At 42.8% G+C, this 25,735-nt stretch overlaps 1 protein-coding gene across 1 annotated transcript in view; it reads right to left on the bottom strand.

Annotated features, from left to right (window-relative positions):
* Positions 1–909: 909 nt before the first annotated feature.
* LOC311133966 (A disintegrin and metalloproteinase with thrombospondin motifs 9-like) overlaps positions 910–25,735 on the bottom strand; it is a 75,016-nt gene continuing 50,190 nt past the window's right edge. Inside the window, exons 24-33 of the mRNA XM_084167594.1 lie at positions 13,309–13,479; positions 12,979–13,173; positions 12,737–12,866; positions 12,352–12,446; positions 11,806–11,900; positions 11,546–11,679; positions 10,890–10,981; positions 6,006–6,110; positions 3,398–3,506; positions 910–3,232 (exon numbers count right to left, since the gene is read on the bottom strand). Of these exons, the coding sequence (XP_084023720.1) occupies positions 3,417–3,506; positions 6,006–6,110; positions 10,890–10,981; positions 11,546–11,679; positions 11,806–11,900; positions 12,352–12,446; positions 12,737–12,866; positions 12,979–13,173; positions 13,309–13,479 (1,107 nt within the window). The 3' untranslated portion in view covers positions 910–3,232; positions 3,398–3,416. The remainder of the gene's footprint in view (positions 3,233–3,397; positions 3,507–6,005; positions 6,111–10,889; positions 10,982–11,545; positions 11,680–11,805; positions 11,901–12,351; positions 12,447–12,736; positions 12,867–12,978; positions 13,174–13,308; positions 13,480–25,735) is intronic.

The raw sequence follows: 25,735 nt of genomic DNA, 5'->3' as shown, positions 1-25,735 counted from the left end.
AGAGTTGGCACAAAAATGTAATATAGATTAAAGGGCTTGTACAAACTAGCTGGAGCCTCAGCACACTACTTATTTTAATGCATATTCATGGCGCCCCACAGTCATAACATTGGCTTTGTATTCCCATGACAGGAAGTCAAAAGTACAGGATGGACTAGACCATGGTCACAGTACTGCACATTTTAGAGAAACCTACCAACCAGTAATTACACCTGGAGGACCAGGTGAGTGTTGAGACCCTCATAGACAAACCAAAGACAGGAAGTGAAACAATAAAGAGTGTGGGGGGGAGGGGGTTAGATCCACAAAAACATCTGCACAGCGTAAATCAGTCCTTTATGGTATGGTGGGAAAGTGCAATAATGATAAAGTGACAGTAATGAAAGCAATGAGAGCTTTATGTCCTCTCATAGTTGGAACATAACAGGCATCATAGTGTGTTACATCAAGGTCAGGTTTGCGTATGAAAATGATGTATTAGCATAAGATGTGCTCATATGCATGGATGAGCTGTGTCAGTGACTTTATTTCCTCTTATCCATCCCTTATCTCATCTCATTCATTAATCAGACATTTCATATCATATAACTAATTATTTGACATATTATGCAGGCATGACATATACATATTAACATTTGCTGGGAGAAATGGCTTGCCTGGAGCATATAAAGAGGTATGATTTATTTAGGTCACAATTGCATTATAATTCATAATCATTTATGATTCAAACGTACAATAAGTACTTGCATATTACACAAAGCATGTATGATTTCTTATTATAATACTTGTTAAGATAATTTAAAAATAGAAAAAAATGAAAAAAATACATAGACATCAAAAGGTCAACAATGAGGGAAATGTAGAATAAGATATATAAATTGGTACATAAATATACTGCATATAATAATGTTCAAATAATCCCTTTATTTTAACACCTGAGAATACATATACAATCTCGATCATCAGATATTCACAATCAGACTAAAGCTTCAATCCCTTCTCACTGGAGGATTTGGACAATAAAATATTTAACATTAACATTGAACATTTTAATTTAATTTAATCTAAACTAATATGATTCAAAAAATAATTTCAGAATGGCTATCGGCTATAATGGAGGTGGAATTCCCTTTGAGCTGAAGGTTGGCTGGAACCATGACAAAGTAAGAGTTGCACCGTCATGAAAATATCCTGCTGATATTCTCAAGGCATCATTTATAAAAAGGCAAATGTAGCAAATATAGCTTTGTCCTCTGAATCTATCTAAGGTACCAATGTCCATCCACCCCACAAACCCTGTCAAACAAATAAATACACACGAGAATGTCCTCACGTGTACAGTAAGGTGATATACTTCCTCATAGCATCACCGCCACTTACATTATTCATTATGGGATAAGTATCTTATCATGACAAAAGAATCATACAGATTATTATTGTTTTTCTTATTTTTTGTCATTCATTTTCTATAAAAGTCAAATGAAGGGTTGCATACAGTATATACGGTAAAGAAAACACACATTCAAACAGAAAGTACCCTGATTTTGTCAAAACACTTACATCATACGCAAAAAAATGATGGACTGACTGTTGAAAGGCAATAAGATAAAGGCTGAGAAAAAAGCTAAGTTGTTTGAGTGGAGGTACAGTACAGTAAGCAGTTCTTAGAGGCAGAATTTGGACACCTAGACCTTTAAGGCATCAACCAATCTCTATGGAGCAGTGGTGTTGTTGTAGGCCTGAGGTAAACTCTGCTTGATTCATGTAGTTATAGCCATGGGAATACGGCCTCTCTCTAAAAACTAAGGAATAACAGCTATTCCCTGTCACAACACCTGAGAGATCCAGAACAAACAAAGCAAAAGGTGAGTCTTTCTAATGCTTTGAAGCACATCTCTCTGGATCTATTAGCCTGCGGGCCTCTCCTCCCTCTCCTCCTCTAGCTGTGTCTCTGCTCTGGTCTGGCCTTAAAGCCCCCAGGGGGCACTCCACTGTCTATTCCCCTGACACATTCCCTCTGGGTGGGTGACACCTTGGATTTCCACTGAAAAGTAGGAAACGTTAAGGTTCTGCATTACTACTTTCATGTCATTCACTCTTTTCTCTCTCAGCAAAAATATTCTACAATTAAGTATGCAATGGCCCCACCAAGGCACTCTCTCTCTCTCTCTCTCTCTCTCTCTCTCTCTCTCTCTCTCTCTCTCTCTCTCTCTCTGTCTGTCTCTGTCTCTCTAACCTTTCAATTTTCCTGCTACTGAATTCTTGAACACCTGCTACTGAATTCTTGAACACCTGCTACTGAATTCTTGAACACCTGCTACTGAATTCTTTAAAGCACTCGCTGTCATTCCTCTCTGCATATGGCCCATCTCTGTGGTAGTAACACCTGGCTGGGTCTGCCTCTGCAGCAGCTGCCTGTGTTAGCCTCTGCACCAGCTCTCCCCCTGGCTGTCCCAGATCGACCTGTACAGTGCGCTGCGCTACAGTTCACTACACCGCCTCTGTACCAGAGCTGTGCATGCTGTCTCTCCCATCTGCCTTAGAGAGCAAAAGCACCTGACTAATGTACCAGCCCACTGCTGGTGACTGTGTGTGCTGCTTTTAGACCAGGTAATTAGACCAGCCTAAACAGCCTTCACACTAAGACCCAGGTAGGAACATACAATTGCACTTACTACACTGGTCGATAAACACTCAGGCACTGAACAAACTTGGATAGTGACACCACACAGCATAAGAAAAACAGGGCTGAAGGATGCAGAGACTGTAACACAGCTAAGAGTGTAAAAGAGGAGGTACATACAGTGTGTACATCCGTACACCCAAACGTGAAGCAAAACTGACAGTCTCCTTCTGCCTCATTAGACATAGAAGAGCCAGGCTGTAACACTGCCACAATATGAGAGAAACAACAATGCAAGAAACCCAAGCAACTACTGAATATGATACATATTTCTAAGGCACATTTTTATGTTCTAGTTAATGCAATGTGAATAGATGTCCATGGTGTTTGTTGCAGAGAAAGAAAACACAATCCTTAAATTATCTTACAATACAAAAATAAATGTTGAGTATATAGTATAATAAATAAGTCATTTACCATGTTATGTACAGTACTTACACCTGTTCTATTGACATATTTACACATAGGAGGGAATAGAGGTCATTTGGAGGATGGAATCCCGATTACTGTAGCACCACTAAGAGGTTGGACATATTGGCTTGAAGAGATCTGTGAAGAGAGAAAGGGATGCCAAAACCACATACTTTACTATACTATACAAACAGAATACAGGTGACATGTTTAGGAGGAGGAGGAGAATGGTGGTACATATAATAATAGACTGAAGCTATAAAACAGGATCTATTTCTAAAGAATAGTTAGTATTATACACACCTGGTTAAACACTGTAGATTTAGGCCACTGTGATGAGCAGGTAGGAGCCGGAGGACGGAGTGCATTTCCCACAGTAACCCCCACACATTCCTGTTACTCTGCTGCCATCCTGTGGACAAACAAGGAACAATATTTACTCTGCTGTAATACCGTTGTTTTTTTTTGTCTGTTTTTTCGCTTTGGTGCAATTTTCACAAGTATGTGGTACATTTTCACAACTCTTAGTACAAAACTCAAAACAGATAATCAAAAAGGCAGTTGTTTCAAAACTTTAAGCACATTTTATATTGGCTAAGTATAACACAAAATCATAGAGTCACTTTTTCTCCAAATGTAATCAGTGTTTCATCTAGAAATACGTTTCACATTGCAATACATATTCATATAATGTAATTGCCTTTCACAATGCAATGCTCACATTACTTTTGATATGATTCTCTTCTCTTTTATTAAAATACATTTTACTATTACTTAATCCAACGTCTCTTAATTGATGATCACCTAAACATTTGGTAAACCTATAGATTTTACATGTAAACTGGTTTGTCTACTACAGATTTTGAGAACTACACACTTCACACTGCTTTACTAAAATTGCAATGGCCACTACAGTACTGAAATACCGTAATATATGCCATTTACGTAGAAGACGCTTTTATCCAAAGTCACAACAGTCCACACATTAGGGTATGTGACCCCAGTGGGAATCGAACCCACAACTCTGGTGTTGCTAGAGCCATGCTCTTATGAACTGAGCCACGTAAGGACCACTACAATACACAAGTGACTGTGTGTGCTGCTTTTAGACCAGGTAATTAGACCAGCCTAAACAGCCTTCTCACTAAGACCCAGGTAGGCACTTACAATGAATATATTTACTGCGATTTCGATGAGAACCTATGGCCAAATGCTCAAGACAGGCTTGATGCAAACTAGTGCCTGCTAAACGTTATGTTTCTTTAATTTATTTCATTAGATTATATTGTGTAAGAAGTCTTCAGTTATCACACCTTTGATCACACATGGCATAGACATTATGGAAATGTGATGTTCAGTCAATTTTTATTGGTAGTGCAAGTGTATTTCCTAATGTGAAAACAGTGAAATGTACTGTAATTTACAGCACTGTAGCATACTACATTCAAAGGGCAATTTTGAACCATGTATCTTACATTTTTTGTTATTGGATTTTAACTGGCTGTTAAAATAACTAAATTGAGAAGATATCATTATGTTGTGTTCTGGTGATTAAACCAATGTACTCATTATATTTCACAGTGAACTTGTATTTGGGATCAATTGTTGTGTGGTGAAAGATGTCTACAAACAAAATGAATGCACAATGAAAGGTTTTGAATGTAAGACTGGCTGCGTTACAAGTGTTACCAGTTTGGAGTTTTGTACTAAGAGTTTAGAAAATTCAACACATACTTGTGAAAATAGTACCAAAGCGATAAAACTATAACCAGGATACCACATGGTTTAGTAACAGTAACACAAATCACAATGTATCCACTCATATATCATGAACACTCTTTGAACTTTTGTTGAAGGTGGTTTTAGGGTCTGGTCTTTTTTTTTTTAGGTTCTCTGTGACTACATTGTAAAGGTATTACACACAAATGTAAAATGGGGCCTCTTAATGAATTACATAGAAATGCACAGTAATCAAATAGCATTAGCATTAGCATAAGCACAGATGTGGAACACTCTCAGCTTAGAAACACACAGGGTAAAACATTGCCCCAGAAATCTATCCCACAGAATGAAAGGAGCGGCATTTCCTCTGAAGTTTGGCAACTCTCATCTTGAGTGCCCTCCACCGCACTTGACTTAAAACAACCAGTGTTCAGTTAACCTTGAGTCCAAAGCTTCACTGGCTTTGAGACAGATTCAACCTTTTTCTCCCTGCCAAAAAGGGTCTTCAGCCTGATCTCCATTACAAAACCAGGAGGGCCCACTTCACTGTGAAGCTGTCCAATAAGGCTGCTCTCTCACCAGGCACGTAACAGCACATTTCCATCCATGATTTACCCCAGTGTTTTACCCAAAAGGCTCAGACTTTTCTGTTTCCATCTACGCAGGCCAGCCCCCTTGTCTCATTGGGCCATTGTTCCAGCAGACCTGCTCTCACTTGGGGCCAAAGACAGGCCACAGGTACTTTTCATTTTTCATTTAATTAACAGTGGCTAACTGTGAACCTTAACACCTTCTCACCAAGCAACTGTTTTGATTAGCAGAGGTTGTTGATGCTGCTCTTCACAAGTCCTCAATGTCAGAACTAGCTATGGTAAATTGTCCCGAGGCTGAATCTAGTTGATGATCCCTGCACTAGTGTAACACTGGTGTTACAGTCGAAAAGCAGCATTAAGGCACCAGGGGAGTCTGAGATACAGAGCCCATTTGGACAAATGCCCAGAGCAGAGGCCCCTCTGAAGCCAAGAGGAACGGTGGGAGGGAGGGAAGGATGGAGAGAGGTAGGGTGGAAGGGAGAGAAGAAAGGAGGAAAGTGGAGAATGATGTTGTCTGAAACCAGGAATGTGAATATAAGACGCTAATCTAAATCACTCTGTCCATGAGGCTATGTGAATGTGCATCATATTGTTACCTGGGATTTGTGTATATCAGCAACTGCATAGTTTCCTTGGGAGATCCACTTGGTTTCCTCAGCTAGCTGGAAGCCTGTCCCTGAGAGGTTGATGCTGAATCGACCCTGAGGAAACAGAGAAGTAGGGAGGAGGGAGGGAAGAAGAGAAAGAGAAAATGAGAGAGAGAGAGGGGGAGAGATATCAGCACCTCCCACCACGCCAACAGCAGAGAGCAGTAGAGAGGAGTTCACTAACATGCAGCAGCTGCATTTACGTTTCATCAAAGCCCAGCTGATATAAGCCTGACAAAACCCAGCGACAAATACCAGACTCTTTACGGTACAAACAGCTATAAACAGAGGGGGGTAGATCATTTAGCCAGAGGTAAGCATCTAGAGTTGAGTGTCTCTTGAAACTCACGTATGGAAGCATAAATATATGTCAAGTTCACAGAGCATGGTGTAGTGTATCGCTAATCTAAATGCGTGGATAAGTGGTGTGTTGTGTTGATCGAAATGAAAACCATATTCAGTAACTCTTGGCGTACAGTGGAATGTCTCTTTACTAACTTATCAAAAACAACATGTTTTGGCAAATAGCTTTTATTGGGGTCTTTTTGGGTAATTGGAAACACATCTCCTGAAAAGTGTGGGGAAAGCGGGTGAAAGGGTGTCTTTGAAGGAAGTAGGGCTGCAGTCTGTGACACTCTGGAGACACATTATTCAGTGCCTTCAGAAAGTATTCATATCCCTTGATTTACTACATATTTTGTTGTGTTACAGCCTGAATTCAAAATTGATTAAATATATATTTTTTCTCAATCATCTACACACAATAGCCCATAATGACAAAATGAATTTGCAAATCTATTGAAAATGCAATAGAGAAATATTTCACTTAAATAAGTATTCACACCCCTGAGTCAATACATGCTAGAATCACCTTTGGCAGGGATTACAGCTGTGAGTCTTTCTGGGTAAATCTTGGATTATACAATATTTGCACATTATTCTTAAAAAAATTATTCAAGCTATTAAGTTGGTTGTTGATCATTGCTAGACAACCATATTCAAGTCTTGCTATAGATTTTCAAGCCAATTTAAGTCAAAACCTTAACTAGACCACTCAGCAACATTCAATGTCATCTTGGTAAGCAACTCCAGTGTATATTTGGCCTTGTGCTTTACGTTATTGTCCTGCTGAAAGGTGAATTAGTCTCCCAGTGATTTTGCCTGTGCTTAGCTGTATGCCATTTATTTTTATCCCAAAAAACTCCCTAGTCCTTGCCGATGACAAGCATACCCATAACATGATGCAGCCACCACCATGCTCTAAAATATGAAGACCGGTACTCTGGTGATGTGTTGTGTTGGATTTACACCAAACATAAAACTTTGTATTCAGGACATAAACTTAATTTCTTTGCCACATATTTTGCCGTTTTACTTTAGTGCCTTATTGCAAACAGGAGGCATGTTTTGGAATATTTATAATTCTGTACAGGCTTCCTTCTTTTCACTCTGTCATTTACAGTGGGGAAAAAAAGTATTTAGTCAGCAACCAATTGTGCAAGTTCTCCCACTTAAAAAGATGAGAGAGGCCTGTAATTTTCATCATAGGTACACGTCAACTATGACAGACAAAATGAGAAAAAAAATCCAGAAAATCACATTGTAGGATTTTTTATGAATTTATTTGCAAATTATGGTGGAAAAAAATAACACTTTGTTATATACCCTTTGTTGGCAATGACACAGGTCAAACGTTTTCTGTAAGTCTTCACAAGGTTTTCACACACTGTTGCTGGCATTTTGGCCCATTCTTCCATGCAGATCTCCTCTAGAGCAGTGATGTTTTGGGGCTGTCGCTGGGCAACACGGACTTTCAACTCCCTCCAAAGATTTTCTATGGGGTTGAGATCTGGAGACTGGCTAGGCCACTCCAGGACCTTGAAATGCTTCTTACGAAGCCACTCCTTCGTTGCCCGGGCGGTGTGTTTAGATTCATTGTCATGCTGAAAGACCCAGCCACGTTTCATCTTCAATGCCCTTGCTGATGGAAGGAGGTTTTCACTCAAAATCTCACGATACATGGCCCCATTCATTCTTTCCTTTACACGGATCAGTCGTCCTGGTCCCTTTGCAGAAAAACAGCCCCAAAGCATGATGTTTCCACCCCCATGCTTCACAGTAGGTATGGTGTTCTTTGGATGCAACTCAGCATTCTTTGTCCTCCAAACACGACGAGTTGAGTTTTTACCAAAAAGTTATATTTTGGTTTCATCTGACCATATGACATTCTCCCAATCCTCTTCTGGATCATCCAAATGCACTCTAGCAAACTTCAGACGGGCCTGGACATGTACTGGCTTAAGCAGGGGGACACGTCTGGCACTGCAGGATTTGAGTCCCTGGCGGCGTAGTATGTTACTGATGGTAGGCTTTGTTACTTTGGTCCCAGCTCTCTGCAGGTCATTCACTAGGTCCCCCCGTGTGGTTCTGGGATTTTTGCTCACCATTCTTGTGATCATTTTGACCCCACGGGGTGAGATCTTGCGTGGAGCCCCAGATCGAGGGAGATTATCAGTGGTCTTGTATGTCTTCCATTTCCTAATAATTGCTCCCACAGTTGATTTCTTCAAACCAAGCTGCTTACCTATTGCAGATTCAGTCTTCCCAGCCTGGTGCAGGTCTACAATTTTGTTTCTGGTGTCCTTTGACAGCTCTTTGGTCTTGGCCATAGTGGAGTTTGGAGTGTGACTGTTTGAGGTTGTGGACAGGTGTCTTTTATACTGATAACAAGTTCAAACAGGTGCCATTAATACAGGTAACGAGTGGCGGACAGAGGAGCCTCTTAAAGAAGAAGTTACAGGTCTGTGAGAGCCAGAAATCTTGCTTGTTTCTAGGTCACCAAATACTTATTTTCCACCATAATTTGCAAATAAATTCATTAAAAATCCTACAATGTGATTTTCTGGATTTTTGTTTCTCAATTTGTCTGTCATAGTTGACGTGTACCTATGATGAAAATTACAGGCCTCTCTCATCTTTTTAAGTGGGAGAACTTGCACAATTGGTGGCTGACTAAATATTTCTTTTCCCCACTGTAGGTTAGTATTGTGGAGTAACTACAATGTTGATCCATCCTCAGTGTTCTCCTATCACAGTCATTCAACTCTGTAACTGTTTTAAAGTCACCATTGGTCTCACAGTGAAATCCCTGAGCTGTTTCCTTCCTGTCCGGCAACTGAGTTAGGAAGGTGGCCTGTATCTTTGTAGTGACAGGGTGTATTGATACACCATTCAAAGTGTAATGAATAACTTCACCATGCTCAAAGGGATATTCAATGTTTTTATTTTTTACCCATCTACCAATAGGTGCCTTTGCGAATCATTGGAAAACCTCCCTGGTCTTTGTGGTTAAATCTGTGTTTGAAATCCACTGCTCGACTGAGGGACCTTACAGATAATTGTATGTGTGGGGGTACCGAGATTAGGTAGTCATTCAAAAATCATGTTAAACACTATTATTGCACACAGAGCGAGTGCATGGAACTTGTGACTTGTTAAGACATTTTTTAAACCTGAACTTATTTAGGCTTGCCATAACAAAGGGGTTGAATACTTATTGACTCAAGACATTTCAGCTTATCATTTTTTTATTAATTAACAAAAATGTCTCAAAACATAATTCAACTTTGACATTATGGGGTATTGCGTGTATGCCAGTGACACAAAATCTCAATTGAATCCATTTTAAATTCAGGCTGCAACACAACAAAATGTGGAAAAAGTCAAGGGGTGTGAATACTTTCTGAAGGCACTGTATTTGCTGCACATTGGGAGCTGGATGGGACTGTGGGAAAGGTGACATACACACACAGTAGAACCCCTTCTTCATACACTGTCTGGAGCTTGTGCTTGCATACACACGTGTACACATATACACATAAACGCATGGTAAGCACACACATCCACAGACACCCTCCACAGTCTTGTACCAGTGCACTCCCTCACACCACAGGATGTTGGTGGCACCTTAATTGGGGGTGACAGGCTCGTGGTAATGGCTGGAGCAGAATAAGTGGAATGGTATCAAATACATCAAACACATGGTTTCCATGTGTTTGATGCCATTCCATTTGCTCCTGTGCCTCACACACTCCCCTGTCTCTGGTATGAGGGCAGACCCCAGATGAGGCAGACATTGCACAACACCAGAAAGACATGGGGCTAATACAGTCTCACATACAGCATCTGTGGTGAGGGGAGAGAGTGTAGAGGGACAGCACATGGTGTGTGTGTTTGCCAGCTGTAGACAGGGGGTATTGTGTGTGTTTGCCAGGGCTTGGTGTGTTTGCTTGTTTGAGTTTGTGTTTGAGTTTGTGTTTGTGTTTGTGTTTGTGTTTGTCTTTGTCTTTGTCTTTGTCTTTGTCTTTGTGTGTGTGTGTTTGTGTGTGTGTGTGTGTGTGTCAGTCGTCTCCTCTCACAGACTAACAGGATCTGATCTGCAGAAACTGGCACAGGCAGGGAGTGTGTCCAAATCTCCTCTCAGACAGACGGGCTTCTCTGTTCTCAGGCCATGTGTGTCTGCTCTGCTCGGTCCCCACTCACAGAACACACCCCTGCTCTCTTTGTTCACAATATCACCACACTCAGAATCTCACTAACCTCTTGAGCATTAGGTTCTGCTGGAACTAAGCACACATTGAACTCAACAGCACAATTAGATGGTCAGACACACTATCAAAGACACAGCTGGTAAACAAGATGAACCAAGACTAGTTAAGTCCATACAAGTCCTTAGTCCTAACCTCAGAACTCACACCTTAGTGAAGACTTGAGTCAAACCTTTTATTCTCCACTAGTTCTCTCCCAGTGGCTCCCTGGCCATGCAGTTCTTACCTGTGGACACCGGGAAGCGCTGTAGCAGTCTCCAGCAGTGGCAAAGGGAACTCTGTGGCCCTCGCGTGTGAAAGCAAACTGCCAGTCTATGGCTGAATGACAAGAGTGAGAAATAATGGCAGAGCACATTAGTAAACATGACAGAGGCTTGTTGAAAACTGAATCTGGAACATAGCTCGGTCTGTTTGACTGGTCAGCATCACTACGACAGCTCACATAACAGCAAAATAACAGCCTGCATCTTCCAAAATGAGTACACTTTCACATAACCTGAATCCAGTCTTGCTTTTAGGGGTCAGCATAATGGCAATATCAGTATAATTCCATCTACTTAGTGCAATTTAAACTAATCCCCTCAGGCCCTTTATTTGTGTGCTCCTAAAAGACATCTTGATCCCATTAACCCCACTATGCTTGGACTTACTGAAATGTCTCTGTGAGGATGGAGAGGAGTGGGGAGGAGGCTCTGACTTCACAGCATGTTGGGGGAGTCAAGCATGGTACTCTGACACTAGCTGGTTAGCGTTGACATTCAGGTTAGTGTAATGAACTCTGATGTAGTGTGTGTGTGTGTGTTGCAACAATTGACTGTAATTGGTAGGGTAGTCTATGTGGCCTTGCTGAATGTGTTCTGCAACTGGTTCTGGCCCACTCACTGATGATGTGCATCTTGCTGAGGTCCAGTCGTACTCTGGTGAAGGTGGAGAGGCCAGCAGCAGTGTAGTCTCTCCTACACTCACAGTCCTCTCTCCTGGTCCCGTTAGCAGGGCACTGTGTGGGGTCTATCAGTCTGGAGAGAAAAAGAGCAAACACACTGTCACAACCAAGTTCATATAAAATGTGTCCTCCACACTTTTGACAGTGCCCATTACATGATGATAAATGAAGTAATCCACAGCCCCATAGGTTGCTTTACCTGAAGCCAAAGACTTCAGAGTAGTTCTCTCCCTCTCCGGTCGTCAAGGTGATGTACTCCCGCGGCCTGTCAGTCTGCATTCCTGCACAGTAGACCTGAGGAGGAAGAGGAGGTGGAGAAGGAGGATGAGGGGGAGGATTTTGGAGAGGATGGGGAAAGGGAGGAAGGGGTGAGGAACCAGCCCAGAGATTAAAATCAAAACCTCTTCAGGACGACACACGCTATTTCTAAACTTGACCTGGGTTGGCCTGGTTCTCAAATGGACAGCCAGATAGCCAGACAGCCAGACAGACAGACAGAGTCTAAAGAACTTCCCTTCAGTTTCAGTCATTTTCTAATGTATTACATCTGTCAGTGAGACTACACCAGACTGTGAAACCAAGTATGATCACTGGCCAACAGGGTTTTTGTTGACTGACATTGGCATAGATACCCTCTCTATTCATTTACCATTTCCATTTTCAAAATAAGTCAGTAATCACTATATAAAATGTTATAAAATGGTGCACCATGCACGTAATAAGAAAGATGATACCATAGTCTTACTTTGAGTGCTTTTCCTTGTATGTTGAGAAACTGTTCACCATCAGGCTGGACGCCAGACAGACTCTGGACATCACTGCAGCTAGTGGGCAGATGGCCTAAGAGAGAGAACAAAGGACATATTTAGGAGAGATATAGCTATGTTACAGAGGTGTACCACACACATACTGTATCACAATAGTTACAGAGGTGTATCACACATATACTGTATCACAGGAGTTACAGAGGTGTATCACACATATACTGTATCACAGGAGTTACAGAGGTGTATCACACATATACTGTATCACAGGCGTTACAGAGGTGTATCACACATATACTGTATCACAGGAGTTAGGTGAAGAAGAGGCTGTGGACGCTGAGGCTACTGTTCTGTATGTCTACTCACAGGCAGGGCTGCTGCAGACTTTGCTGGCTTCTGGTTTAGTGTCTGAGGGACAACTGTCACTGCCTTGTCCCTCAGTAGACACACACTGCACTGTCCTCTCCATCACTCCATCTCCACAGCTTACTGAACACTGAGGGGGAGAGAAGAGCAGGAGTAAGGGAGCCTGCCAGGATGAAAAAAGCACTACAATTTGAAAAACATACTGTAACACTGATAATACATAGAGACTGGAAGCCACTCACAGGTCCCCAGACTCCAACTCGCCACTCCTGTGTTGGAGGACAGGGGCCTTGGCTACACGGCATGTAGCTCTCAGGGGGGGTCCCAGGGCAGTTGGATAAAGACTGATGCCCATACTCATAGTTATCATTCCCAGCATGCACCTCACTGCAGGAGACCAGGCGTCTGTTGTATCCCTGTCCACAGCTGGCCGAACACTGCCACGGGAGAGAGAAAATGCGATAAGATAACAACACTGCAATCAAGCACGATCAGATAGGACAGTAATGTTAGATAACATTATTAAAGTGACATGATTGCATTTTGAAACAGGCCCATTCAATGGCTCTCACCTCTGTCCAGTCCCCTGTGATCCATATGAACTCACAGACGTGGGTATTACAGCGCTCAGAATCATCTGGCCTTCTCTGATCCACACAGAACATCTCATGGACCTCCTCCCCTGTCTGGTCCATACACAGCAGTGCTCGACGCCGGTGGCCCGACCCACACGACTTACTACACTGGAATGGAAGCGGGAACATCACAAACAATGAGAAAAGCAATGTTAATGTCGTCGAAAACAACCCCAAGATCCTTCCCATAGCCCTTATCTGAGTCTTTAGATTTGAAAAGACTGAAGGGGTGGGGTTAGGGTTTGTTTTCAGCACCAGCAAAAGGTTGGTTCCAAATGTCAAGGCGATTTATGTACAGATTTATTTTATGTTTGATTTAAGACCCCTCCCTACATTGAATATGGATGTCAAAACAGGAGATAAGAGGTGGACATTTTTACTGAGCCTGACCACTAATGGTAATACTACAACACTAGGATTTGCACCATTTCACTGTAAGACTTCTTACAGTATGAGAACTTGTTGATCTGACACAGTCTTAGACAAATATGCTGGATGAAGAGTGAGAATTGACAAAATAACATGATGGCAGTGTGCTATGGACATAACAGCAGTGTGTTGTGATGTGTTTATAGTCCTGACTGACTGAAGCTGAGTGAAGTCTCAGGCCGTCACCCTGGTTCTCTACATCCAGATGTATATAGTAACTCAAGTGTTGTGACGCTGTGGGACTGTGTTATGGTGGTAATCCAAGCTACAAGCTTTTTTGGAAGGGCTTAGAGAGGCCTTGCCTTGCGTCAGAAACACTTCAGCTCTTATGAATGCACTCCAGCTGGTCTTCATCTACCTTATGCGTCCAACGCTGTCAAACAACTAAAATACCTGGAATTGTTGTTTGGAGCTGAGAAGCCATGGTGTGCCTTAGTGGAATGTAGCCTGCCATAGCACGCTGTTGAGTTTGGGCTAATATAAAACCATTCTACATATGTTATTATAACATTATAACTTTAACAGCTCCAAGTAACATATACCTACAATGAACTATATTGGACAGTAACATAGCCTAGCTCATAGAATGATATATTATATCTCCTAGTTATTAGAATGAGTGGCATAGCCTATGTTATTACAATATATTTTGAGAAAAATAAAGAACAGTTTTCCACTAAACCCTTTCCTCAAGCTCTCAGGTTAACCGGCAAAGGAGGAAGGCCATATCGGCTGGTCCAGAAACTAGGTCTTACCCATAGCCCACTTAAGCACTAGGCCTAAAAAGGACAGGATATGGTGGAAATTAAAATGCGTCTAGCTCTCAGAGCACATGTTTGAGCTATTGCTTGCTGTAGGCCCCCTACCTGTCAAATTATTTGAGGTCTGCATGAAGCGTATTGAGGTATAGCAGCGGCTAAACAGACTAGAAAGGCACAAGGAGTTCCCGCATCTGGAACTTTAGGTGAGGCAACTTGAACTAGTCTCGAAAACCTGACCCTAGGCAACAGTGACTGCTTAGGGTCGAGTTTTCGAGACTAAACTTGACCCGCCAAACATCCCACAGCAGCATGAGGTGAACTGCCATAATTACCTCCAGCTGTTTGCAGCATGAGGGGGTGCCGAGGCTGTATTTTCTAAGCAGAGCTCTCTCGACTAATTAGGCTACACTCTCCTCTAAGTCCAGTGATTTCATGCTGTTTGTTGACCTAGATTTAAGGCTTCCTGAACAAAAATACTACTTTGTTTAATGCACCCTTTAAAACCAAAAAGTCTGAAAACCCCCAACCAACATAGTCTGAGAACAGTGTTTGATAGCCTGCTGATCATGGGCCTATCTTACACAAATAAAATTAGTTGATGAGATCAGATTGGGTTGAGGTACTATGTTCAATAAACATTTTCTTAAGAAGTTGAATCACAGTACGCCTCTGAAGCTCGTATCCAGTATGTTTTCAGATCTATAGGCCTACCGTATTTGTAAAGGAGGTGAATCCTGCAGGGGAAATATGAGAGAAAGATTTTTATCACAGGCACTGCTCTCACACATATGGAATTACTTTTGTGCCTTTAATATCAAACAAACCTTTTGAATTTGTGAACAAAATTCTTATTATTGCAAACAAAAATTATGATATTGAAAGCAAAACTTTAACACAAAAATTTTGAGAGTAAAATTAATAATATTACAAGGAAATAATTTTGAAAGGCAAGAACAAATGAATTGTCAATGAATGCAAAAAAACATTTTCAGTGAAACACTTTCAATGATAACCTGATTGCGATGAAACGCTTCCCTCTTTGCCTGCAATTTTTTTAAATCTTTGGTTACGTTACCTTGACATTTGCTTTCCCTGCCTTTTTTTGCATTTGAAAAGTTTTGGCACATTAATTCCATGTAGCTGGGGTTTAGAGGGAGGCATAGATGATGAGTATCTGTTGGTCAACCTGTTTTGGAGTGAGAGTTCATCCTCATTTTATTTATCCCAGCTAACGTTAGCAGCTTAAAACAATGGCCAGTACAGCTATGTTAGATAGCTAGCTAGCTAGCTGGCAATGATGAGAGACAACAGTGTTTTCTGCTAACTAGCCAGCTAGTGTATGAAAAAGCTTGATTGTTTTTTATTTATTTCCATTTTGGATAAAAAGGGCTCAGTGGCTACTAGCTAGTCACTGGGACTGACTAGCCTAGCTAGCTAGCGTTACCTTTACATCAATGAGGACATCGGGAAACACCCTTAGGTGTCTTTTGTGTTTCACAATTTCACATTTAGAAAATGTATTGAAACAATTCGCAAGCTAGCTAACTAGCATGGTTATATAATTTCTATCACAGCCAGCAAGCAAGATATGATGCACTGAAGTTACTCTAGTGGCATGTGGCTATTCAAGAACAAGAGCACTACTAGGGGACTCCAGTGCTGTATGGCCATGGGTTTTCGAGAGCCAGGCTACTATCTGAAAGCTTTTACAGTGTGCATGTACTATAGACAATTTTGTTTAGCATTTGTTAATTTTTTTGTGGCCTGGCTTTCATACTGTCTCTCCTGTCTGCTTGCCTGACTGCCTGTCTGTCTGTTTAGGAGTTCCAGATGTGGCTGGAAGAAAGTGGTGGCGGACAACAGTGGAGGGCATCTTCACTCAGTAGTGAGCACATGTAGGAGCTAATCCTCATGGAGTTCATCTATACCAGCTGATAGTAGGTATCCTATATTAAGTAGGCCTACTACTACTTGGATTGATAGGAGGTAGAGGTTGCAAGCATAGAGGTAGACAGTATTTTACTCTATGGTTGCAAGTCATTACAAGTAATTACTTGGCACTGATTCTCCTCATAGGCAGTACCAATTTGGTTTGACCTAAAAGTAATGTTACTGTGTGAGTTGCATCCCGATTCTTCACCCTTCTCCCAAAGTGTGCACTTGCACACTTTCTTGCATGGATTTAGCAATGCTGGAAAATCCCTCCTGCCAATGCTTGCACACCTATCCTATGCTATTAAATCCATGACGAGGAGTGTGCAAGTGCACACTTCAAGAGAAATGTGGAGAAGTGTGCACTTTAAATAAAAAAATAAAAATCAAGCTGTTTTATACACTAGCTGGCTAGTTAGCAGAAAACACTTTTGTTTCCTCAAGGTCTCAGGTTAACTGGCAAAGGAGGAAGGCCATATTGGTGGGTCCAGAAATGAGGCCCTACCCATAGCCCACTTAGGCACTAGGCCTAAAAAGGACAGGATATGGCGGATATTAACATGCGTCTACACTTACGTCATTTAGCAGACGCTCTTATCCAGAGCGACTTACAGTTAGTGAGCGCATACATTTTTTATACTGGCGCCCCGTGGGAACCAAACCCACAACCCTGGCATTGCAAACGCCATACTCTACCAACTGAGCTACATCCCTGCCGGCTATTCCCTCCCCTACCCAGGACAACTGTGCACCACCCCATGGGTCTCCCGGTCGGCTACAACAAAGCCTGGATTCGAACCAGGATCTCTAGTAGCACAGCTAGCACTGCAATGCAGTGCCTTAGACCACTGCGCCACTTGGGAGATGTCAACTGTCAGAGCACATATTTGAGCTTTTGCTTGCTGTAGGCCCCCTACCTATCAAATTTAGATCTGCATGAAGCATACTGAGGTATATATATATATATAGATCTGCATGAGTGGCGCAGTGGTCTAAGGCACTGCATTGCATTTGTTCAAGCAAAAGCTCAAATATGTGCTCTGACAGTTGACATCTCCCAAGTGGCGCAGTGGTCTAAGGCAGTGCTAGCTGTGCCACTAGAGATCCTGGTTCGAATCCAGGCATTGATGTTGCCGGCCGCGACCGGGAGACCCATGGGGTGGCGCACAGTTGTCCTGGGTAGGGGAGGGAATAGCTGGCAGGGATGTAGCTCAGTTGGTAGAGCATGGCGTTTGCAATGCCAAGGTTGTGGGTTTGTTTCCCACGGGGCGCCAGTATAAATAAAATGTATGCACTCACTAACTGTAAGTCGCTCTGGATAAGAGCGTCTGCTAAATGTCTAAAATGTAAAATGCATGAAGCATACTGAGATATATATTTATTTAACCAGGTAAGCCAGTTGAGAACAAGTTCTCATTTACAACTGCGACCTGGCCAAGGTAAAGCAAAGCAGTGCGTAAAAACAACAACAACACAGAATTACAAATGGAATAAACAAAACGTACAGTCAATAACACAATAGAAAATCTATATACAGTGTGTTCAAATGTAGTAAGTTATGGAGGTAAGGCAATAAATAGGCCATAGTGCAAAATAATTACAATTATAATTTAGTATTACCACTGGAGTGATAGATGTGCAAAAGATGATGTGCAAATAGAGATACTGGGGTGCAAATTAGCAACATAATTAACAATGTAAATAACAATATGGGGATGAGGTAGTTGGGTGGGCTAATTACAGATGGGCTGTGTACAGGTGCAGTGATCGGTAAGCTGCTCTGACAACTGATGCTTAAAGATAGTGAGGGAGATAAGTGTCTCCAGCTTCAGAGATTTTTGCAGTTCGTTCCAGTCATTTGCAGCAGAGAACTGGAAGGAATGGCGACCAAAGGAGGTGTTGGATTTGGGGATGACCAGTGAGATATACCTGCTGGAACGCATACTACGGGTGGGTGTTGCTATGGTGACCAATGAGCTAAGACAAGGCGGGGATTTACCTAGAAGTGATTTATAGATGACCTGGAGCCAGTGGGTTTGGCGACGAATATGTAGTGAGGGCCAGCCAACGAGAGCGTACAGGTCACAATGGTGGGTAGTATATGGGGCTTTGGTGACAAAACGGATGGCACTGTGATCCAATTTGCTGAGTAGAGTGTTGGAAGCTATTTTGTAAATGACATCGCCGAAGTCAAGGATCGGTAGGATAGTCAGTTTTACGAGGGCATGTTTAGCAGCATGAGTGAAGGAGGCTTTGTTGCGAAATAGGAAGCCGATTCTAGATCTAACTTTTGATTGGAGATGCTTAATGTGAGTCTGGGAGGAGAGTTTACCGTCTAACCAGACACCTAGGTATTTGTAGTTGTCCACATATTCTAAGTCAGACCCGCCGAGAGTAGTGATTCTAGTCGGGCAGGCGGGTGCATGCAGCGTTCGATTGAAGAGCATGCATTTAGTTTTACTAGCGTTTAAGAGCAGTTGGAGGCCACGGAAGGAGTGTTGTATGGCATTGAAGCTCGTTTGGAGGTTTGTTAACACAGTGTCCAATGAAGGGCCGGATGTATACAAAATGGTGTCGTCTGCGTAGAGGTGGATCTGAGAGTCACCAGCAGCAAGAGCGACATCATTGATATACACAGATAATAGAGTCGGCCTGAGAATTGAACCCTGTGGCACCCCCATAGAGACTGCCAGAGGTCCAGACAACAGGCCCTCCGATTTGACACATTGAACTCTATCTGAGAAGTAGTTGGTGAACCAGGCGAGGCAGTCATTTGAGAAACCAAGGCTATTTAGTCTGACAATAAGAATGCAGTGATTGACAGAGTCAAAAGCCTTGGCCAGGTCAATGAAGACGGCTGCACAGTACTGTCTTTTATCGATCGCGGTTATTATGACGTTATCGTTTAGGACCTTGAGCGTGACTGAGGTATACCCATGACCAGCTCAGAAACCAGATTGCATAGCGGAGAAGGTACAGTGGGATTCGAAATGGTCAGTGATCTTTTTGTTAACTTGGCTTTCAAATACTTTCGAAAGGCAGGGCAGGATGGATATAGGTCTGTAACAGTTTGGATCTAGAGTGTCACCCCCTTTGAAGAGGGTGAATTTGGGTGAAGAAGAAGTGTGTGTGTGGGGGGGGGGGGGGCATGGGCAAGTTGCAGCAGGGTGCAGAGCTGGTGGCCGGGGTAGGGGTAGACAGGTGGAAAGCATGGCCAGCTGTAGCAAAATGCTTGTTGAAATTGTATCATAGATTTATCGGTAGTGACAGTGTTTCCTAGCCTCAGTGCAGTGGGCAGCTGGGAGGAGGTGCTCTTATTCTCCATGGACTTTACAGTGTCCCAAAACTTTTTAGAGTTAGTGCTACAGGATGCAAATTTTTCTTTGAAAAAGTTAGCCTTTGCTTTCCTAACTGATTGTGTATATTGGTTCCTGACTTCCCTGAAAAGTTGCATATCGCGGGGGTTGTTCGATGCTAATGCAGTACGCCACAGGATGTTTTTGTGCTGGTCAAGGGCAGTCAAGTCTGGGGTGAACCAGGGGCTATATCTGTTCTTAGTTCTGAATTTTTTGAATGGGGCATGCTGATTTAAGATGGAGAGGAAAGCACTTTTAAAGAACAACCAGACATCCTCTACTGATGGAATGAGGTCAATATCCATCCAGGATACCCGGGCCAGGTCAATTAGAAAGGCCTGCTCGCTGAAGTGTATTAGGGAGCGTTTGACAGTGATGAGGGGTGGTCGTTTGACTGCGGACCCATTACGGACGCAGGCAATGAGGCAGTGATCGCTGAGATCCTGGTTGAAGACAGCAGAGGTGTATTTAGAGGGTAAATTAGTCAGGATGATATCTATGAGGGTGCCCATGTTAACGGATTTAGGGTTGTACCTGGTAGGTTCCTTTATAATTTGTGTGAGATTGAGGGCATCTAGTTTAGATTGTATAGCAGTGGCTAAACAGACTAGAAAGGCACGAGGAGTTCCCACATCTGGAACTAGCTGGCTAGGTAGCAGAAAACACTGTTGCCTCTCAGCATTGCCAGCTGGGTCATTCCTACAATACCATTTGGACCTCAAAACATTTGGGGAAAAAAAGTATATACTGTATATATATATTTTTTGTAGTATTCTTTCAGGAAAATATGGTGCCCAAAAACACAGGATGCACTCCACATCCTGTCCCAGCCTGACTTTGGCACACCAGGCCACATTACTATTCACACCGGCACAACAACCTGTGAGAGGAGCAGGAGAGATAGGCAGCCTGGTCAACAGAGTAGCAGAGAGGGCCTCTGAGTGGTTCCCCAACTCCCAAATCACCATCTCCACTCTGCTGCCCCGCAAAGACTTTCATCCCATACCATTCAGAAAGTCAACGCTGACATCACCAGAGGGTGTGGCCTACTCCCGAACGTGCACGTTGCTCACCACCCAAGAATCACCCCAGAGCATCTCCACGACCACTCCCACCTGAGGAAGCAGACAGTAGGGATGTTTGAAAAGTCTCTAAAGGACGTGGCACTTGGTAGAGAAACACCCCATGCCGCACTGGACAGAGGACCACCCAGAGACCCCTACCAGACCACTGCACCACCAAGGAGTCCCAGGCCCCCTCAACGCCCCACCAGACCCAGCGCACCCCACAGGCCCCAGCCACCTCCAGAACATCACCACTTCCATCGGCTTAGCCAGACTGGACCGGGCCCAGCCTACTACCCCGCACCAGACCACCACCTCTACCAGACCAGAGAGGAAGCCCCCCGGCCCAGACCTGGCTCCCCTCCACTTCACAGGGCAGCAGGACCAGCGCAGCTACGCGGAGGTCCTCAGAGGACAGGAAAACCCTGTAGGATTGAGTGAGATTAAACAGCTCCTCCAATACATCTGCACTAAACTGCACTAAACACGCACACACACACGCACACACGCACACACGCACACACGCACAAACACACACACACACACACACCTATTGTACTAAAAGTTGCTGTTATCCTGTTTATCTCACTCTTAGTAGTTAGTAGTTACTGTTTTTGACTGTGCTGTTCTTTCTTTTTGCAACATGAAATCACTATCAGTTACCATGTGGAACATTCAGGGCCTAAACTCATCAACCTTTGGACTGAAGAGTTTAGCACTGGAGTTTAAAAAAAAATCTTAAAGATGATGACGTCATCATTATGCAGGAGACATGGTGTAAGGCAGACATTGTCACTCACTGTCCCACAGGCTACAGAGAGGTAATTGTGCCGTCACAGAAACACAGCTCTGTCAATAGAGGCAGAGACTCTATTGTATTGATCATTTGGTACAAATCCGAACTACAAAACTAATTGATCCCCTCAAAATATTACATTTGGTTAAAACTGAAAAAAGAACTTGTACTGACAGAAATATATGTGTTCCTTTGCGCAATATATATCCCCCCCTCAGAATCCCCATATTACTCAGAGGAGATATTCCCCAGCCTTGAGGAAGAGACGTGCCATTTCCAGGCCCAGGGAAATGTGCTCATCTGAGGGAACACAAATGCGCGCACAGGAACACTACCTGATCACTACCTGATCTAACGGGACAACTTTATTACAGGCCATACTGTTTCTAACTGTCTTAATCTCCCCCATAGAAACAACAGGGACAGCACAATCAACAAAAACAGAAGGGATCTGTTGCAGCTCTGTCGAAGCCTGGGTTTGTACTTTGTCAATGGTAGGTTATGGGGGGACTCTTTGGGGAGATTCACCTATGCTCACCTCTTGGCCACAGCACAGTAGACTATATGATTACAGACATTGACCCTTTCTCTCTCAGCACATTCACCGTCAAGCCACTAACACCTCTGTCTGATCACAGCCAAATGATGTTGTTCCTCAAAAGAACAGACATGGAAACAACCACACATTCACAGCCCAGTAAGCTGTACAATATCAGAAATTCATACAGATGTGCCCAAAACAGCACAGAAGAATACCAGAAAGCAACCAGTAACCAAAATATCCAAACACTCTTAGATACCTTTCTGGATACCACATTCACTCACAGTAAAGAAGCCATGAATCTAGCAATAAAGAACATCAACTATATATTCAGGAAAACGGCAAAAGAAGCACAACTGAAATTGATAAAAAACTAAACTAAAAAGACCAACTAGTTTGATGCAGATTACAAAATTATAAGGATAAAACTTAGAACACTATCAAACCAAAAGCACATAGACCCAAATAATGGTGAATTAAGCCTTCATTACTGTGAGACTTTAAAACTCTATAAACGTACACTCAGAACCAAAAAAGCACAGTACAACAGCAAGCAGCTGACACTAATTGAGGAGTCCATAAACACAAACAACTTCTGGCAAAATTGGAAAAAACTAAAAGATTCTAAACAAGAGGAATTAGCGATACAAAATGATGACATATGGACAACCCATTTTAAAATACTCTAGAACACCGTTCAAATTGACACAAATGCAGAACAATGACAAATTCATGAGAAGTTGAATGGATTAGAAAAAGCTATAAAGGACAATCCAAATCCATTGGACTCCCCAATTACTGACCAGGAGCTCTATAAGAAACTTCAGGCCCTCAAATTTAAAAAAGCATGCGGACCTGATGGCATCCTAAATAAGATACTCAAATTCACTAGTGCAAAATGTCAATTGGCTATATTAAAACTGTTTAATTTGATCCTGAGTGTAGGCTATTTCCCTGACATCTGTAATCAAGGACTCATAACCCCAATCTTTAAGAACGGAGACAAATTTGACCCTAACAATTACAGAGGCATTTGTGTGAACAGTAACCTGGGGAAGGTTTTCTGTAGTATTATAAATGTAAGAGTTCTAAACTTCCTTCATAAGCACAATGTCTTGAGTAAAAGCCAAATTGGATTTATACCAAAACATCGCACAACCGATCATATTTACACCCTACACACCCTGATAGATAAACATGTCCACCAAAATAATACCAAAATGTATGCTTGCTTTATCGACATCCAAAAAGCATTTGATTCTATTTGGCATACAGGACTGTTCTACAAAGTTATTGAAAGTGGTATAGGGGTAAAACATATTACATAATTAAATCAATGTATACTGGCAATACGTGCAGCATCAAAATTGGCAAGAAAATAACAGAATTCTTTAACCATGGGCGGGGCCTTCGCCAGGGTTGCAATCTGAGCCCTGCACTCTTCAATATTTACATCAACGAATTGTCCACTATTCTAGAAAAATCCCCAGCCCCTGGTGTTAGTCTCCACAATTCAGAGGTTAAATGCCTTCTCTTCGCAGATGACATATGCCTGCTGTCACCCACAGCACATGGCCTACAGCAGAGCCTGGACCTGCTAGAGCAGTACTGCCAGACCTGGGCCCTGGCAGTAAACTCCAAAAATACTAAAATAATGATTTTCCAGAGAAGATCCAGATCTCAGGGAATTAGACCAAAGTTCTCAATTGGTACAAAATACACTGCTCAAAAAAATAAAGGGAACACAAAAATAACACATCCTAGATCTGAATGAATGAAATAATCTTATTAAATACTTTTTTCTTTACATAGTTGAATGTGCTGACAACTAAATCACACAAAAATTATCAATGGAAATCAAATGTATCAACCCATGGAGGTCTGGATTTGGAGTCACCCTCAAAATTAAAGTGGAAAACCACACTACAGGCTGATCCAACTTTGATGTAATGTCCTTAAAACAAGTCAAAATGAGGCTCAGTAGTGTGTGTGGCCTCCACGTGCCTGTATGACCTCCCTACAACGCCTGGGCATGTTCCTGATGAGGTGGCAGATGGTCTCCTGAGGGATCTCCTCCCAGACCTGGACTAAAGCATCCGCCAACTCCTGGACAGTCTGTGGTGCAACGTGGCGTTGGTGGATGGAGCGAGACATGATGTCCCAGATGTGCTCAATTGGATTCAGGTCTGGGGAACGGGCGGGCCAGTCCATAGCATCAATGCCTTCCTCTTGCAGGAACTGCTGACACACTCCAGCCACATGAGGTCTAGCATTGTCTTGCATTAGGAGGAACCCAGGGCCAACCGCACCACCATATGGTCTCACAAGGGGTCTGAGGATCTCATCTCGGTACCTAATGGCAGTCAGGCTACCTCTGGCAAGCACATGGAGGGCTGTGCGGCCCCCCCAAAGAAATGCCACCCCACACCATGACTGACCCACCGCCAAACCGGTCATGCTGGAGGATGTTGCAGGCAGCAGAACGTTCTCCACGGCGTCTCCAGACTCTGTCACGTCTGTCACATGTGTTCAGTGTGAACCTGCTTTCATCTGTGAAGAGCACAGGGCGCCAGTGGCGAATTTGCCAATCTTGGTGTTCTCTGGCAAATGCCAAACGTTCTGCACGGTGTTGGGCTGTAAGCACAACCCCCACCTGTGGACGTCGGGCCCTCATACCACCCTCATGGAGTCTGTTTCTGACCGTTTGAGCAGACACATGCACATTTGTGGCTTGCTGGAGGTCATTTTGTAGGGCTCTGGCAGTGCTCCTCCTGCTCCTCCTTGCACAAAGGCGGAGGTAGCAGTCCTGACACAGCAAACCTTCTTGCCACAGCTCGTATTGATGTGCCATCCTGGATGAGCTGCACTACCTGAGCCACTTGTGTGGGTTGTAGACTTCGTCTCACGCTACCACTAGAGTGAAAGCACCGCCAGCATTCAAAAGTGACCAAAACATCAGCCAGGAAGCATAGGAACTGAGAAGTGGTCTGTGGTCACCACCTGCAAAACCAGTCCTTTATTGGGTGTGTCTTGCTAATTGCCTATAATTTCCACCTGTTGTCTATTCCATTTGCACAACAGCATGTGAAATTTATTGTCAATCAGTGTTGCTTCCTTATTTTTTTGAGCAGTGTATATAGAATACTGCACACACTACAATTACTTAGGTTTAAAAATAAGCTCAACTGGACACCTTAATGATGCAGTGAGAGAAAGCATGCAGGGCATTCTACGCCATTAAAAAACAAATTGAAATTGAAATACCTATTAAAATTTGTCTAAAACGAATTGAATGTGTCATTGAACCAATTGCACTTTATGGCAGCGAGGTGTGGGGTCCACTTGCACAACAAGATTTCACCAAATGGGACAAACAACCCATTGAAACCCTACATGTCCATAGGAAAACTACAAACAATGCATGCAGGGCAGAACTAGTCCAATATCCACTAATAATAAAAACTCAAAAAATAGCAATTAAGTTT

Source organism: Coregonus lavaretus (assembly GCF_964263955.1).
Source record: "Coregonus lavaretus genome assembly, chromosome: 8".
Taxonomy (NCBI): Eukaryota; Metazoa; Chordata; class Actinopteri; order Salmoniformes; family Salmonidae; genus Coregonus; species Coregonus lavaretus.
Note: the sequence above shows the minus strand (reverse complement) of the source record. Positions and strands in the feature narration are given on the sequence as shown.